The sequence below is a fragment of the Panthera uncia genome, chromosome X, assembly GCF_023721935.1.
Source record: "Panthera uncia isolate 11264 chromosome X, Puncia_PCG_1.0, whole genome shotgun sequence".
Lineage (NCBI taxonomy): Eukaryota > Metazoa > Chordata > Mammalia > Carnivora > Felidae > Panthera > Panthera uncia.
Genome location: NC_064817.1, coordinates 110,941,155 through 110,954,154, shown reverse-complemented (window position 1 = coordinate 110,954,154; position 13,000 = coordinate 110,941,155). Strand labels below are relative to the sequence as shown.

At 58.1% G+C, this 13,000-nt stretch overlaps 1 protein-coding gene across 2 annotated transcripts; it reads left to right on the top strand.

The window, feature by feature from the left end:
* The first annotated feature begins 5,213 nt into the window (after positions 1–5,213).
* Positions 5,214–6,551, top strand: SOX3 (SRY-box transcription factor 3). Of its 2 annotated transcripts, XM_049644917.1 has the most exons (3): positions 5,439–5,505; positions 5,572–6,220; positions 6,308–6,551. In XM_049644917.1, exons 1-3 carry the CDS (start codon positions 5,439–5,441, stop codon positions 6,549–6,551), a joined length of 960 nt encoding a protein of 319 aa, XP_049500874.1. The 2 variants fall into 2 exon arrangements, with proteins under 2 accessions (XP_049500873.1, XP_049500874.1); XM_049644916.1 differs by having other exon boundaries at positions 5,214–6,551.
* Positions 6,552–13,000: the final 6,449 nt, after the last annotated feature.

Sequence of the window (13,000 nt, the reverse complement as noted above, 5' to 3'; positions counted from 1 at the left end):
CGCCGCCGCCGCCGGCCGCCGCGGGACCCGAAAGAGCGGCGTCCCGTGCGGTGCCCCCACACGGCGCACAGTAGGTGTGCAGCGAAGCTTGAGGCAAGGGGAAAGAAATGGCCGGAAAGCGAGGCGAAGAGGACACAGAATGTTCGCGCATCGGATTCCACAGCCCTCCACTCTGAAAAGGGGGAAAAGAAAGAAAAAGAGAGGGGGTTAGAGAACAGGTGGATGCTGCCTCGAGACTGCAAACGCTCTCCGGAACGCCCTCCCCTACCCCCGGCCCGCCATCGTCTTGCGCCCCCAGCGGTCGGGGCGGATGGCGTCGCCTGTTGGTCCGGTGCTGTTCCGGACACCCTTCCCCGGGGAGTACTTTCCCGGCCCGGCGGACCCGCGGCCCCCAGCTGGCGGCACAAACGTGTGGAGTAACTCAGACGACGTTACGTACCGACAACGATTTTTAGATTGTTGTCCCCGCCCCGGCTTCCGGCAGGCCACCCTCGCCGCCGTATGGGGCGTTGCCTTTGCAGCCACCGAAGGCGGTGGTGGGAAAGGCCAGAGGCCCGGTGGGAGGGCAGGCCTGGCCGTAGGGTGCCGGGTTCCCGGAGTTTGCTCGGCCGCCGGGATACTGTTCGGGCGGCGTGAAGGGCTGAGCGCGTGCGGAGAGCTGCGGACGGGGAGGGGTGGGGGGGGCGGGGAGGCGTCGAGGTCGACAGCAGTGACCCGGAAGACCCTCTGGAAGTGGGACCCATTTCCCGGGCAGGGCCTGCCTTCCTCTGGGGAGATCGCAGTGTTCGGGCTGTAAGGTCGGCGAGAGGGCGCAGAAGGCAAAGGTGGTCAAATTCCCCGCAGTTGCTCCGCGCCTACGGAAAAGAGGGCTGGCCATTAGTGTCCTGTGATACCCTGCGAGAGTGGAAGGGGTCTTTGCAACTGCGCGCCAAGGCGTGGGCCAGGGGGTTTCCCAGTGTATCTATCTGTCCAGCGCAGCTCAGCTAAGCAAGTGAATCGGATTCGGAAACTCGCCTTTAAAAAAGTTCACGCTCCCTCCCCCAAATGGCTACACCGTAGAGCAAGTGAATAACAGTTGTGTGCCTGCCCACAGGAGACTTTTTGGCACGCCCAGGACCATGTCACCACACACCCCGGTAGCTCCCAGTAAAACCTTCCTCTGGAAAGCATCCACTAGGTTCCTGTTTGCCACCTACACCTACCAGCCTAGAATCTTCAGTTCCTTCCCAAACCTGTGTGAACACGTGTTTCATTGGAAGCTGCAGAGGGGGGAGGGGGTTCCTGCGGTTGGGGGAGGAGGAACCAACTGAACGATAGGGGAACTAGAAGGTCCTGTGCCTTACATCTCCTTGGAGTGCTGGTGACCTTTCCAACCTTTAATAAGAGATGGTTCTACAACAGACCCCAGCCTCCGATTTCTTGATCAAGGCCCTCCATCTGGCCTAAATACACAATCTTGGCTAGCAGCCAGAGTAAATAGTCAAGGGATGTTCCGAAGAAAGAGGATAAGCAAACTTTCCCCCCCCCCACCCCCGCCTGGAAAGCAAAGCGTTTCTGAGGGTCGCCAGGATAAGTTTTAACGCACACTCAAAACCAGACCGCTTTCTGGGTTCTGCTCCCCTTGAAAAGGGCTACTGACTGTTCGATCCTACGGTCAGGCCTCAGTCCCCAGAGCAGGTACCGACACACAGCCGCCCCTTCCCGAGATGGACGCAAAGGGCATCTCTTCCAAGAGTTGGGTCCTAATGGAGCCAGAGACCCCGAAAAGGATCCCCCATGAGCTGAGAAGGAATCAACGCCCTACCCCAGGCCCCGCGAGTGATGGGACAGCCCCTCGCCTACTCTGCTCTCTCTACCAGTAGCTCTAAGGCACAACTGCTCAAAGTGTGCTTTGCAGGTATGAGGCCCCCGGGACACCCGATTTCTGCCAAGGCTCAAAACTGGAGGACGGGAGAGTGCGAGCGCACTATGCACCCCCAGCCTGCCTGGCCAAGGCGCTACAGCCGTTTTGTGATAACCAGCCCTCTAAAGATAAGCACCACTTCTGCCCTGCGGCGAAACCGGCTGCCTCTCCTTGAAGGGTTGGGGCGACCTCGAAGCCCCGGAGGGCGGGAAGGGGCGCCTCTAGGTGAAGTTTCCAGCCGAAGCCAACAAACGGCGCTGTTGCCACGCCCTGGGTCTTGGGAGTCCCAGCCCCAGCCCCAGTCGGAGGGAGCCCGAGCTCTCATGGGAGGGCCGGGGGAATGGGGCGGGGGTGCTTGGCCGGATTCCCAGCCCGCCATCCGGGGCTCTGTGTGCCGCCACGGGTTCCTGGAGGCCCTAAAGGGCGAGAGAGCTGCCGAACGCGCTCTCCTCTCGGGAAGAGGTTCGAAAGGACTGGTCCTGGATCCCGCTGTGTCCCTCTGCTTTCTTCACTCGGTGCAGAGTTCGTGTCGAAGACACAGATTCTGGCGCCGCTGGCGGTGTTGCCTCCCCGCAGCCGCCGCCTTCATCGAGGCCCCTCGGGCCTTAGCACCTGCCGCACCACTTCTCCTCCCGCCCAGCTAAGGTAGTGCCCAGACTTCCAGACTTCCCCCCACCTCCCCACGCCTGTAATGGTAACCTCGCTCGACTCTTGAGATGGTAGTTTGGGTTGAGGATGCTTCCTCGGGAATGTTTTGAAGGAAATTCGGCGTGACTCCTACATGGGGCTGTGCAGACCACCCCAGAGCCACCAGGCACAGAGACCGGTTTAATCGCGGCCTCCGAGGGAAGCCTGGGGTGTGGGAGATGTCTGTCCCGGCTGGATACTGGCGGAAGGATGTAATGGGAACATGAACTCACCTAAGCCACGGGCTAGTTGTGATCAAATGACAAACAGCTGGGGAGCAGTGACTAGTCCCCAGATAATCTGCTGCGGGGAGGAGAACAGACCCAGCACCGCATCCCTCGGCTTGGGAAATATGCAGCCCAGGCGCTGTCACCACAACGGCTTACTTGGGTCCTAAAACTTGGAAAGAATCCTGACATCTGTCAGGCTACTGGACGCCAGGCCGCGCGTCGGTTGGGTAGTTTCCTAAAACGCGCTTCACTTAGCAACAGCCTCGGAGGCCCAGAGAGCAGGAAAGGCGTTCTGGAGAAGGCGGCAAGGGGCAGAGTAACCGCACGTTGACTTCTTTGGGAGAAGGTGGGTTTGCCTAGGAAAATTTGACTTTGTGAGCTAGTTTGAAAAAAAAAAAAAAAAGCACGTGCAGGTGGAGATTGCCAAATCATTCCGTTTTCTGAGACACGTTTTCCAGTGTGTCAGCTTAAGTGTGCACACCCGTGCGCGTGCGCGCGCGCACGCACACACGACTCCTACACAGAACCATTCCAGATAGTTTACTTTAAAACCGTAAGCCGTACACCCATTCAAATGACAGCAGCCCTTGACCGTGGACATTTGCTTCCTTCCATCCAGAAAAGCAAGAGAACGTAGACCAGGTGGAATCCAAACTCAAGGGGCTGATTTAGGGACTCCAAACTTCGAGGGGATGATGCCTGCTGAGAGCCAGGATTCTAGCGCCAGCGGTCCGCCCACCCCAGAGGGGGCTGGCCTGCTCTACGCCACCCACACCCCCCCCCAAGTCACAACGGTATACTTTTAAATTCGTGCAGGATAGGGGGGAGTTCCCAGCGTGCAGGTGTCCCAGGGTCTCCTGGTCTTGCATTAGTGCTAAGGAGCTAAAAACCTGGGTTTTTGTATTTTTTTGGTCACACTTAGGATTTACGCTTTTCTTTCGGTTCCCCATCTTTCCACGAGGCTGGGGGCGGGGACCACACTGCGCGGACACCTTATTTCAGTCTCTGCCACTTCTGCCTGGCCGGCTACTCCTTCCCACCCGCCGCCTCGGGCGGCTCAGGGAGTTTCAAACGCTGTTGCCACTCGCTTGGGCTGGCGAAGGCGATTGTCCAGGTTCCCTCTCCCCGCAGCCCGGGTTCCCGAGACGTTAGTCTTTGGCAGACAGCATGACATGCGGGTGAGTGTCCCGCTCCGAGTCTCGAGGCTCTGGCCAGGACGGCGGCTGTAAAACAAAAAAGAAGGACGCAATCCGTTAGCAGAGACTGCTCCCCGGGGAGGCGGCGCGGCTGCGCAGCGAGAGCAGCGCTCAGTGGTCCTGGCAGGTGCGCGGCCAGTGGAGGGGGCCCGGCGGTCCGCCCCGAGGACGGCCTCGGCTCCTCTCCGGCCACCGTCCCCCCCTCCAAGAAACTTTTCTTTCACTTGGAGAGGCTCCGTGTTGCCATGAAAACGGATTTTCCAAGGGGCCCGACCCTCCCCCTCAGGGGCATCGGACTGGAAAAACCGAAATGGCCAGAGAGCAGAGACAAAAAGGGGCCGCTAAGCGGGGGCCTGGAGCGAGAGAGCCGAGGCCGGTTCACCCCCTCCGCCCCACACACACTCTCCGCACCACCGCTTGTGAGCGCCTCGGCCCGGCCCCGGCAGCAGGCGGCTGACTGCTCGCCTTCACTCAAGCCAGCGGAGAGCCTCACAGCCCCTGTGCGCTCCGCGGTCCTGAAGCCTGTCTCCCGTGCCCCGGTCCCTGACCCCGGCTCCATCCTCGGCGCGCAGGCCCGCGGCTTCCCCGCAGAGGGTCCTGCTGGGCCAGGGGCCGACTCCTGGGAGGGCTTCTCGGAGCCGCAACCCGGGGCGCCTCTGTTGCGCCCGGCGTCCCCAAGATCGCCCGGGTAACTGGCGATGCCCGCAGCAGAAGCAGTCGGAGGACCTCCGCGCAGACAGCGGGATGCTCTGCAGGGTGGCCCCGAGACCAGGCACCGCTCGGCCCTGACGGGGCTGCAAAGTTGTTTTCTGAACCCCGTGGGCGCCCCTCTGCCCCCTTCCCCCAATCCTGCTCACGCGCCCCCTCCCCCCTCCGTCACCTCCTCGAGTTTCGTTCTTTCAAACTTTTTGAGACCCTAATTGGTGGTCTCTGAGCGGCTCTCCGGGACTCCCGCCTCCTGAATAACTCTCATCACGTCACCGGGCCCCAGAGGGGCGCGGGGGTGAACGAAAGGGCTCCCCGAACTTTTTTTTTCCAGTGGGGCCGAACGGGGACTCCGTGATGATTGGCCAGGGCGCATCACTGTGAGCCTGTCAATCACCGGGCCTCCCGGTGGCGAGGGGCGGACCGAGTCCCAACCCCGGGGGATCCGAGCAGGTATATAAGGGACCCGGCGAGCGCCTGGCCAGACTGCGAATGCGGCCAGCTCGAGACAACGCATCAGGTGCGACTAGCCTGCGGGTTCCTGCCGACTTGGCGCGGAGCACTTTGGCAAGCCTGCCCTTCCCGCCTGACCCGCCGGCCCCCCGGCCCCCAAGCGCCCCTCCGACGGAGTCCCCAGGCCTTTTCACCGTGGCCGCTCCAGCCCCGGGAGCGCCTTCTCCTCCCGCCACTCTGGCGCACCTTCTTCCCGCCCCGGCCATGTACAGCTTGCTGGAGACCGAGCTCAAGAACCCCGTGGGGCCACCCGCCCCAGCGGCAGGCGCGGGCGGCCCCGCAGCCCCCGGCGGCGCAGGCAAGAGCGGCGCGAACGCAGCCGGCGGAGCGAACGCAGGCGGCGGCAACGGCGGGGGTTCGAGCGGCGGGGGCGGGGGCAGCGACCAGGACCGCGTGAAGCGGCCCATGAACGCCTTCATGGTGTGGTCCCGTGGGCAGCGGCGCAAGATGGCCCTGGAGAACCCCAAGATGCACAACTCCGAGATCAGCAAGCGCTTGGGCGCCGACTGGAAACTGCTGACCGACGCCGAGAAGCGGCCGTTCATCGACGAGGCCAAGCGACTGCGCGCCGTGCACATGAAAGAGTACCCGGACTACAAGTACCGGCCGCGCCGCAAGACCAAGACGCTGCTCAAGAAGGACAAGTACTCCCTGCCCGGAGGCCTGCTGCCCCCCGGCGCCGCCGCCGCCGCCGCGGCCGCCGCCGCCGCCGCCGCCGCCAGCAGCCCGGTGGGCGTGGGCCAGCGCCTGGACACGTACACACACGTGAACGGCTGGGCCAACGGCGCGTACTCGCTGGTGCAGGAGCAGCTGGGATACGCGCAGCCCGCTACCATGAGCAGCCCGCCGCCGCCGCCCGCGCTGCCGCAGATGCACCGCTACGACATGGCCGGCCTGCAGTACAGCCCCATGATGCCGCCCGGCGCCCAGAGCTACATGAACGCCGCCGCCGCCGCCGCCGCCGCCTCGGGCTACGGGGGCATGGCGCCCTCGGCCGCCGCCGCCGCGGCCGCCGCCTACGGGCAGCAGCCCGCCACCGCCGCCGCCGCGGCTGCCGCCGCGGCCGCCATGAGCCTGGGCCCCATGGGCACGGTGGTGAAGACCGAACCCAGCTCGCCGCCGCCCGCCATCACGTCGCACTCGCAGCGTGCGTGCCTCGGCGATCTGCGCGACATGATCAGCATGTACCTGCCACCCGGCGGGGACGCGGCTGACGCCGCTTCGCCGCTGCCCGGCGGCCGCCTGCACAGCGTTCACCAGCACTACCAGGGCGCTGGGACTGCCGTCAACGGAACGGTGCCGCTGACCCACATCTGAGCGCCCGCCTGCGCGCGCCGCCCCTCCGCCCCCATCCCGCCCCGCACCCCCGAGTTGGGACGCCTTGTTGTTTAGCTTTGCTTGCTGGGACCGTTGCCTTGTACCGATGATGGGGAGGACAGAAAGTTTTGCCGTAGCTGTCGGGTTTTGTACAAAAGCAAAAAGTCCGGAGCAGCGGAAGTGGGACTTTCTAGAGCTCGCCTGCCCCTCGCCGCTGCCCCTCCCTCCCCTTTTGTAGGCTGGGAATCGCTGTGATGTTTGCAGAGAAAAAGCAGCCCCCCCCCCCTCCTCCTCCTCCCGGGTTCCTGGGTTTTTCTGTTGCATTTGAAAATGTTGTCTCGTTAGTTTGCTGTTAGCCGAGGAGTGAGTGAATAGGAGAAGCATACTCTCGGGTGAGGCTGGCCTGAGAACTGCAACGCCTCCTCCCCCTGTCGCGTTGTAGCGGTTTTCCTGGTGGGTTCTTGCGGGGGGAGGGCGCTGACCGCGCGGAGTGGCGCGGCAGCCGAGGCCGATGTTAATTTATAGCCGGGTGTGCGTGTGTCTCCCGCCTCGCCGCCCCTGGCCGCGGGACAGCTTCTGTCCAGTCCGCATTTAGGCTGTTGAGTTGGTGATTTCTGCCGTGATCTGTTTGATATTTCGTCGCGCTAATGTATTCAAATTTCGTTTGGGTGGTGGGGAAGGGGGTATTTTGTTTCAGGTTTTTCAAGGTTTTACTCTTAATTCCTAAATGAGAGATCAATAAATTTTATAACCAACGTGATGGAGTCCTGATAATTTTGCGGGCCTGAAACTTTACGTGCGGGTTGGGAAGGGGACTTTCACTCGGTATTAGAACCTTGGCCCCGTCCCGGGGGGAGGCGAGCGTGATCCGAAATGCTTTCCGACTCCTGGTCAGCCAAAACACCTCGGCTCCCAATCTTTTCTACGGAAACTCGGAGGAGCAAGCGGCGGGTCTTCCGGGAGCGCCTGCCGGGAGCCGACGGACGCTAGCCTCGGCGGACACCCCGCGGCCACGCACTTGTTGATAGCGGCGAGCGTCCGCTGGAGGAGTGTCTGCGGCAGCGGCCACGCGGGGCGGGGAGGGGCGGCCCGCGGCCGCGGAAACCGGCCCAGAGAGGGGGCACCTGTACCTCTGTGCGCTGGGGCGGGAAGACACTTGAGCCGAGCTGAAATATTTACAAAACGAAAACCCTTCGGAAATCTCAATTACCCTATTAAAAACAAATGGTTACAGGAGTCCCTGGCAGGAAGTAAGTACATTTGCACCGTGGTGGCCTAAGCGGCGGGGCTAGCATTCAGCCCCAGAAGGTGTGGTTTTAAAAAGTACACCTTAGACTTGAAAAGCTCTCCAAAACTCCGATGGCGTTTTCTTTTTGACTTGTCAACCCAGACCACTTGTTTGTTTTCTAGAAGAGGCCCTCTCTCATCCCAAGCCTCGAGCCCGCTCTCTACTCCTCCCTCCCTCCCCCCCCCCCCCCCCCCCCCCCCGTCCGCCCGCCACTTTCCCCCAATCCCTGACCCTTAGGCATTCCACTGTGCCCCCCGAAAGGCCTTTGGTTTCGCGCCCGGCCACATGGCCCAGTGTATCTGTTTGGGGCCTAGGAAGAAAACAAATAGAACCACTGTTTTTTTACCCCCTCCTCAGCTGTTTGAGGTGATTTCCTTAATCCCTTTAATCCTGTTACCTCGCTATCCCAGAATAACTAAACTCGGTCTTTCCAATAAGCTTGGCCTGGTGCACTGTTTTTATCCTCATCCACTCTTGATCACAGGTTTCTTTGCTTGAGGTCTGCTGGGACTCGGGGCGACAGAATCTCCCATAAATTGGTCCGAATTCCACATTTCCAACCGGCTTCCTTTGTGCGGGCCGGCCATTCACCTGCGGGCCTGGGCGGGCCTCAGGGGGAGGGGCAGAGGCTTTCTGCAGCTTCGGGGGTCGTGCCCGCTTTTTACACATCACTGCGGATCCCGGAGACTAAGCTCACCACGCCTCTCCAAGAAAGGTCCCGTCTCCCAGAGAAGGCAGCGTCAACCCTCCCCCGCAGACGCTGGCATGCTCCCCCGCCCCCATCCCCGCACCCCACCGCACCCCACCCGGTACTTAGCACTCCTTACCCCCACTCCTTACTTAGCAGTGGGAGAGCAAGCCGCGGTGATTTACAGACCCCCGGGCGTTGCCTCCGCCCGGTGCCCCTCTCCGCCCCGCTGCCGTCCGGACTGGGCTCGGGCTCGGGTCCCCGTCCCACTCCTTCCTCTCCCCATCCCGGGGTCACAGACCTGGAGCCCCCCTGCCCCTGGCTGCCACACTTGCCGGCCCCCCACCGTCGCCCCCGTGCTCCAGTGTCCGGAGGGCGGGAGGAACCTCTCTTGTCACATCCACCCCCCCTCTACGTATCTCTCCCAGTGTTTGGGCCTCGGTAAAATACCTGGCCGTAGGTTACTCGGGGTTCAAATTGCTACCAATTGTGGACACAAGTTTGGTCTGAAATGACTCCAGGAAAGGGACGGTGAAAACAAGCAATTCCGCCCCACTGAGGGGGCGGTGCCAACGGGGAATAAACTGACGCTGCTGCTCTCGAAGAGTCCATTGTGCTGCTGCCTTCTGAGAAGTGCCAGGGTCACCCTTTCAGCGGGCTTCATATACTGTTCGCTCCCTCTCTAAACATCCACGGCTTTGTGCTCCACTTTGTCCGATTTCCAAATTGCCTTTAAGAAAAAAGATTTCATCCGTCAGCACATTTGGAGGATTTAAATACAGATGAAAGATCTTTCAAAAAAAAAAAAAAAAAAAAACTTCAGCAGGAGGGAAGAGAAGGGAACGGAGCTGGACTGTGAAACTTCCATCCTTCAGGCCAGAGTTTTCGCCCTAGAGCACCCCCTCCCTGCTCCCACGCTTCTCCTACACCCTTCTTGCAGGACAGCTGCCCCTTAATCTGTTTGATGGTTTGGGGTTCTGGTAAGATTCAGTTTGAAGCAAGGGTTCTGCTCTTAAATGGCAACAACAACAAAATCTGGTCAAATCCCAACTCCTGCCTCCTCGAGCTTGTTTTACACGAGGTAACTGGCCCCGAAGGGGGAAATAGCGCTGGGGATTGCATAGCTGGGGCACAGAAGAACCACACTCCCAGTGCCTGGAAGGGTTTCCGTTCCACCCCAAGACGGAGAAAAACCGATGAAATCCCAGCCCCAGCTGCCTCTCAAGCCCACCATGCGGCCCAATCTCTATAGAAAAGAGGTGATTTCTGGCAAGGACACCTAGTAGCCACCGCTTGGTGAATGGTGAAGTGATAGCCGGGAGCCCAGGGTCCTTCCACAGTGGAAAAGGCCAGCCCGTCTTTCAGCTTTCTGCTGACAGGAACAAAGCCACCTCGTGCTGAGAATTCTCCCACATAGAGATTTTCTTTCCTGTCCTGTCCACACAACTCCCCTCATTAATCTCCCTTCCAGAAATCTAGAGGGGGAGAGGGCACCCGAAACGCAGGCCAACGTTTATAAACAGATGTTCATCACAGAATGCCTTATGATGGTGAAAGTTCCACCCAACCTAAATGACCAACAAATAAGAAAAGGTTATTTAAAATATGTTTTCGAAAAAGGCTTCTTTGCAGATATTACAAATGGTGTGTGGAGAGATTTTAATCACAGGGAAATGTTTAAAACACAAAGTGAAAAGAGCAAGATACACAAAGTGTGTTCAGTATGTATGACCTATTGAATAATACGTATATATGACCGGGAAAATATGCAAAAACGCCAGGTAGTGTTATGAATACTGGCAGGAATACTCCCTTTTATGTTCTCAGACTTTCCAATTTTCTCTGATAGGATTGTATTCCTGTTATCACTGGAAAATGCAGCTTTAAAATCATTCTCTTCCTATCACAAATACAGAAACGTGTCTCCTGGTGAAAGAAGAAAGTTCCAGCTTTCCCTGCATTTGTTTTGGGGCAACGAGGGGGCAGGGAGCCCCAGGAGCAGTAATCTTCCAGCTCTCCTCTGGGATGGAGCCTGCCCGGATCACAAGCAGGACAGCCGGTCAGAGCAACCCACCCCCCTCCTCCGCCAAGCACCTTCCTCGGTAAGCAGGGGCAGGACCAGATTAGTGCTGGCTCCGTCATTCTTCAGACCCACTCACTGGAGAAAAAGACCTCCTTGGGAGCCAAGCTGAACAGCCTGGGCTGCAGAAAGCAGGGGCCACTGAGAAACCAGAAGGCTCATAAACAAGGGGGACTGAGCAACCCTCATTACCCTCTTGGGAGAGGGGCAGAGAGTAAGCCCCTGGGTCAGGTCCCAGGCCAGGCCAGGCCAGGTGAAGGAAGGGCTAGGTGAGTACCCCCAGCTGAATGGAGCACGATATGCTGCGTTCCCCACCCCCCCCCCCCCCCCCCCCCCCCGTGGCCACCAGCCTCACCCACGATGCTGACATTTCTTGCTGGACCACTGCCATAGCCTCTGACCTGTTCCTGTTTTCACTCTGCTCCCCACCGCTTCATTCTCTGTAGAACCTACCTCCACTTTTCAAACGCAAATGCTATCATCCACACTTCCCTTCTCGATGACCTTCTGGTAGCGCCCTATTTGTTGCCCTTGGAAAAACATCCCAAAGCTCTGCTTGGTCTAACTCCTGCCCATCTCTTTGAGCTCAACTATTCCCTCCCTCAACCCCAGCCCGAATTCCTTTGGGCGATGCTTGTTGAGTAAATAAATCATAGTTCCTGATCGTTTCCCATCGAATCCAATTTTAAAGTCCACTCATTGACGTAGATAAAGATTGTTGGGCACAGTACATATTTAATTTTGCGGGAGTTCATCTGGGGGATTTCCCCGAATCCGTGCATGAAATGTAGACTTTCTGACAATGGAATCTACTAGCAAAAATATATCATTTCTTTCCTGCCTTGGGGCTTTTGAACTTGCTGTTCCCTTTTCCAGGAATGTTCGTTCCCAAGCTCTTCCCTCGGATAGTCTAATGCCCTCCGGAAGATCTCGGTTCAAGCAGCACCTCTTCCAGGAAGCCTTGCGTGATGCCTTCCTCCAGGATAGGACAGATCTCCTTGTCATAAGCTCTCATAGCAGTGGGTTACTTCACAGCACTGATCCTAGTGGTCAATTTACATTTATTTGTGCGATCCTGTCTATTACCTGTCTCTCCTTGTCTGTAAGTTCTATGAGAGCCAAGACTGTGTCAGGTTTGCTATTGGTACCTAGCACAGTACCTAGTCCATCGTAGGCTTTCAAAAACAGATGTGGATGTTCCATGCACGTTTTAGGAAGGGGGTTTTGGGGGCCCTGAAGCTAATGGGATCAGCCCATGAAAACCCAAACCGAATTTGCCACCTCGGTTCCGTCCCTGACCAGCCGTAGGCTCCTGAGGGCATCACTTACCGAGTCTCCATGTCTGCGGATGTTGAGGGGGAACAACAACGTCTCTGGTCTGTTGTGACAGTTCAAAACGAAACAAAACAAAATGCTCTGACGACTCTTCAGGGAGGCGCTCAGCTCGTGCTCTCTGGTCAGATTCTGTACTTCCCACCGTCACACGTGACGTTCCTCACCTGCTGAGGCCAGTTCTGGTTACGGAAAGAAGGGCCAAGGAAGACATCGCCGTTAAAAAAAACCAAACCCAAACCATATGACACCCAAAGCATAAACACGGAAGATAAAATAGACAAATTGGACTTGGTCAAAATTAAACGTTTTTGCCCCAACCGGACACCGTCAAGAAAGCAAAAAAGACAGCCCACAGAACAGGAGAAAAAAATGTACAAATCATATATCTCATAAGGAGCATGTAACTAGACTATATAAAAGCTTAAAACTCAACAATAAAACAATTGCCCAACTGAAACTGGTCAAAGGCCTCGAACAGGCATTTTTCCAAAGAGAACATGCAAATGGCCAGCAAACGCGTGAAAAGACGCTCAACATCATTTGTCATCAGAGAAATGTAAATCAAAACCGCAATGAGGCATCCCTTGACTCCAACTAGGGTGGCTATAGTAGTAATTTAGAAATAGGCAACAACAGGGGCGCCTCGGTGGCTCAGTCGATTGAGCGGCCGACTTCGGCTCAGGTCACGATCTCGCGGTCCGTGAGTTCGAGCCCCGCGTCGGGCTCCGTGCTGACGGCTCGGAGCCTGGAGCCTGTTTCGGATTCTGTGTCTCCTTCTCTCTGACCCTCCCCCATTCATGCTCTGTCTCTCTCTGTCTCTCTGTCTCTCTCGGTCTCAAAAATAAATAAACGTTAAAAAAAAAAAAAAAGAAATAGGCAACAACAAGTGTTGCTGAAGACGTAGAGAAATTGGAATCCTTCCACAGTGCTAATGGGAATATAAAATAGGAAAGTCACTTTGAAAACAGTCTGGCGGGGGCACCTGGTTGGCTCAGTCGGTTAAGCACCCGAGCTCAGGTCACGATTTCACAGTCCGTGAGTTTGAGCCCCACACCAGG

Bases quoted from the DNA above. Each gene is read 5' to 3' on its own strand.
- SOX3 (XM_049644916.1), top strand. From the start codon at position 5,214: ATGCGGCCAGCTCGAGACAACGCATCAGGTGCGACTAGCCTGCGGGTT.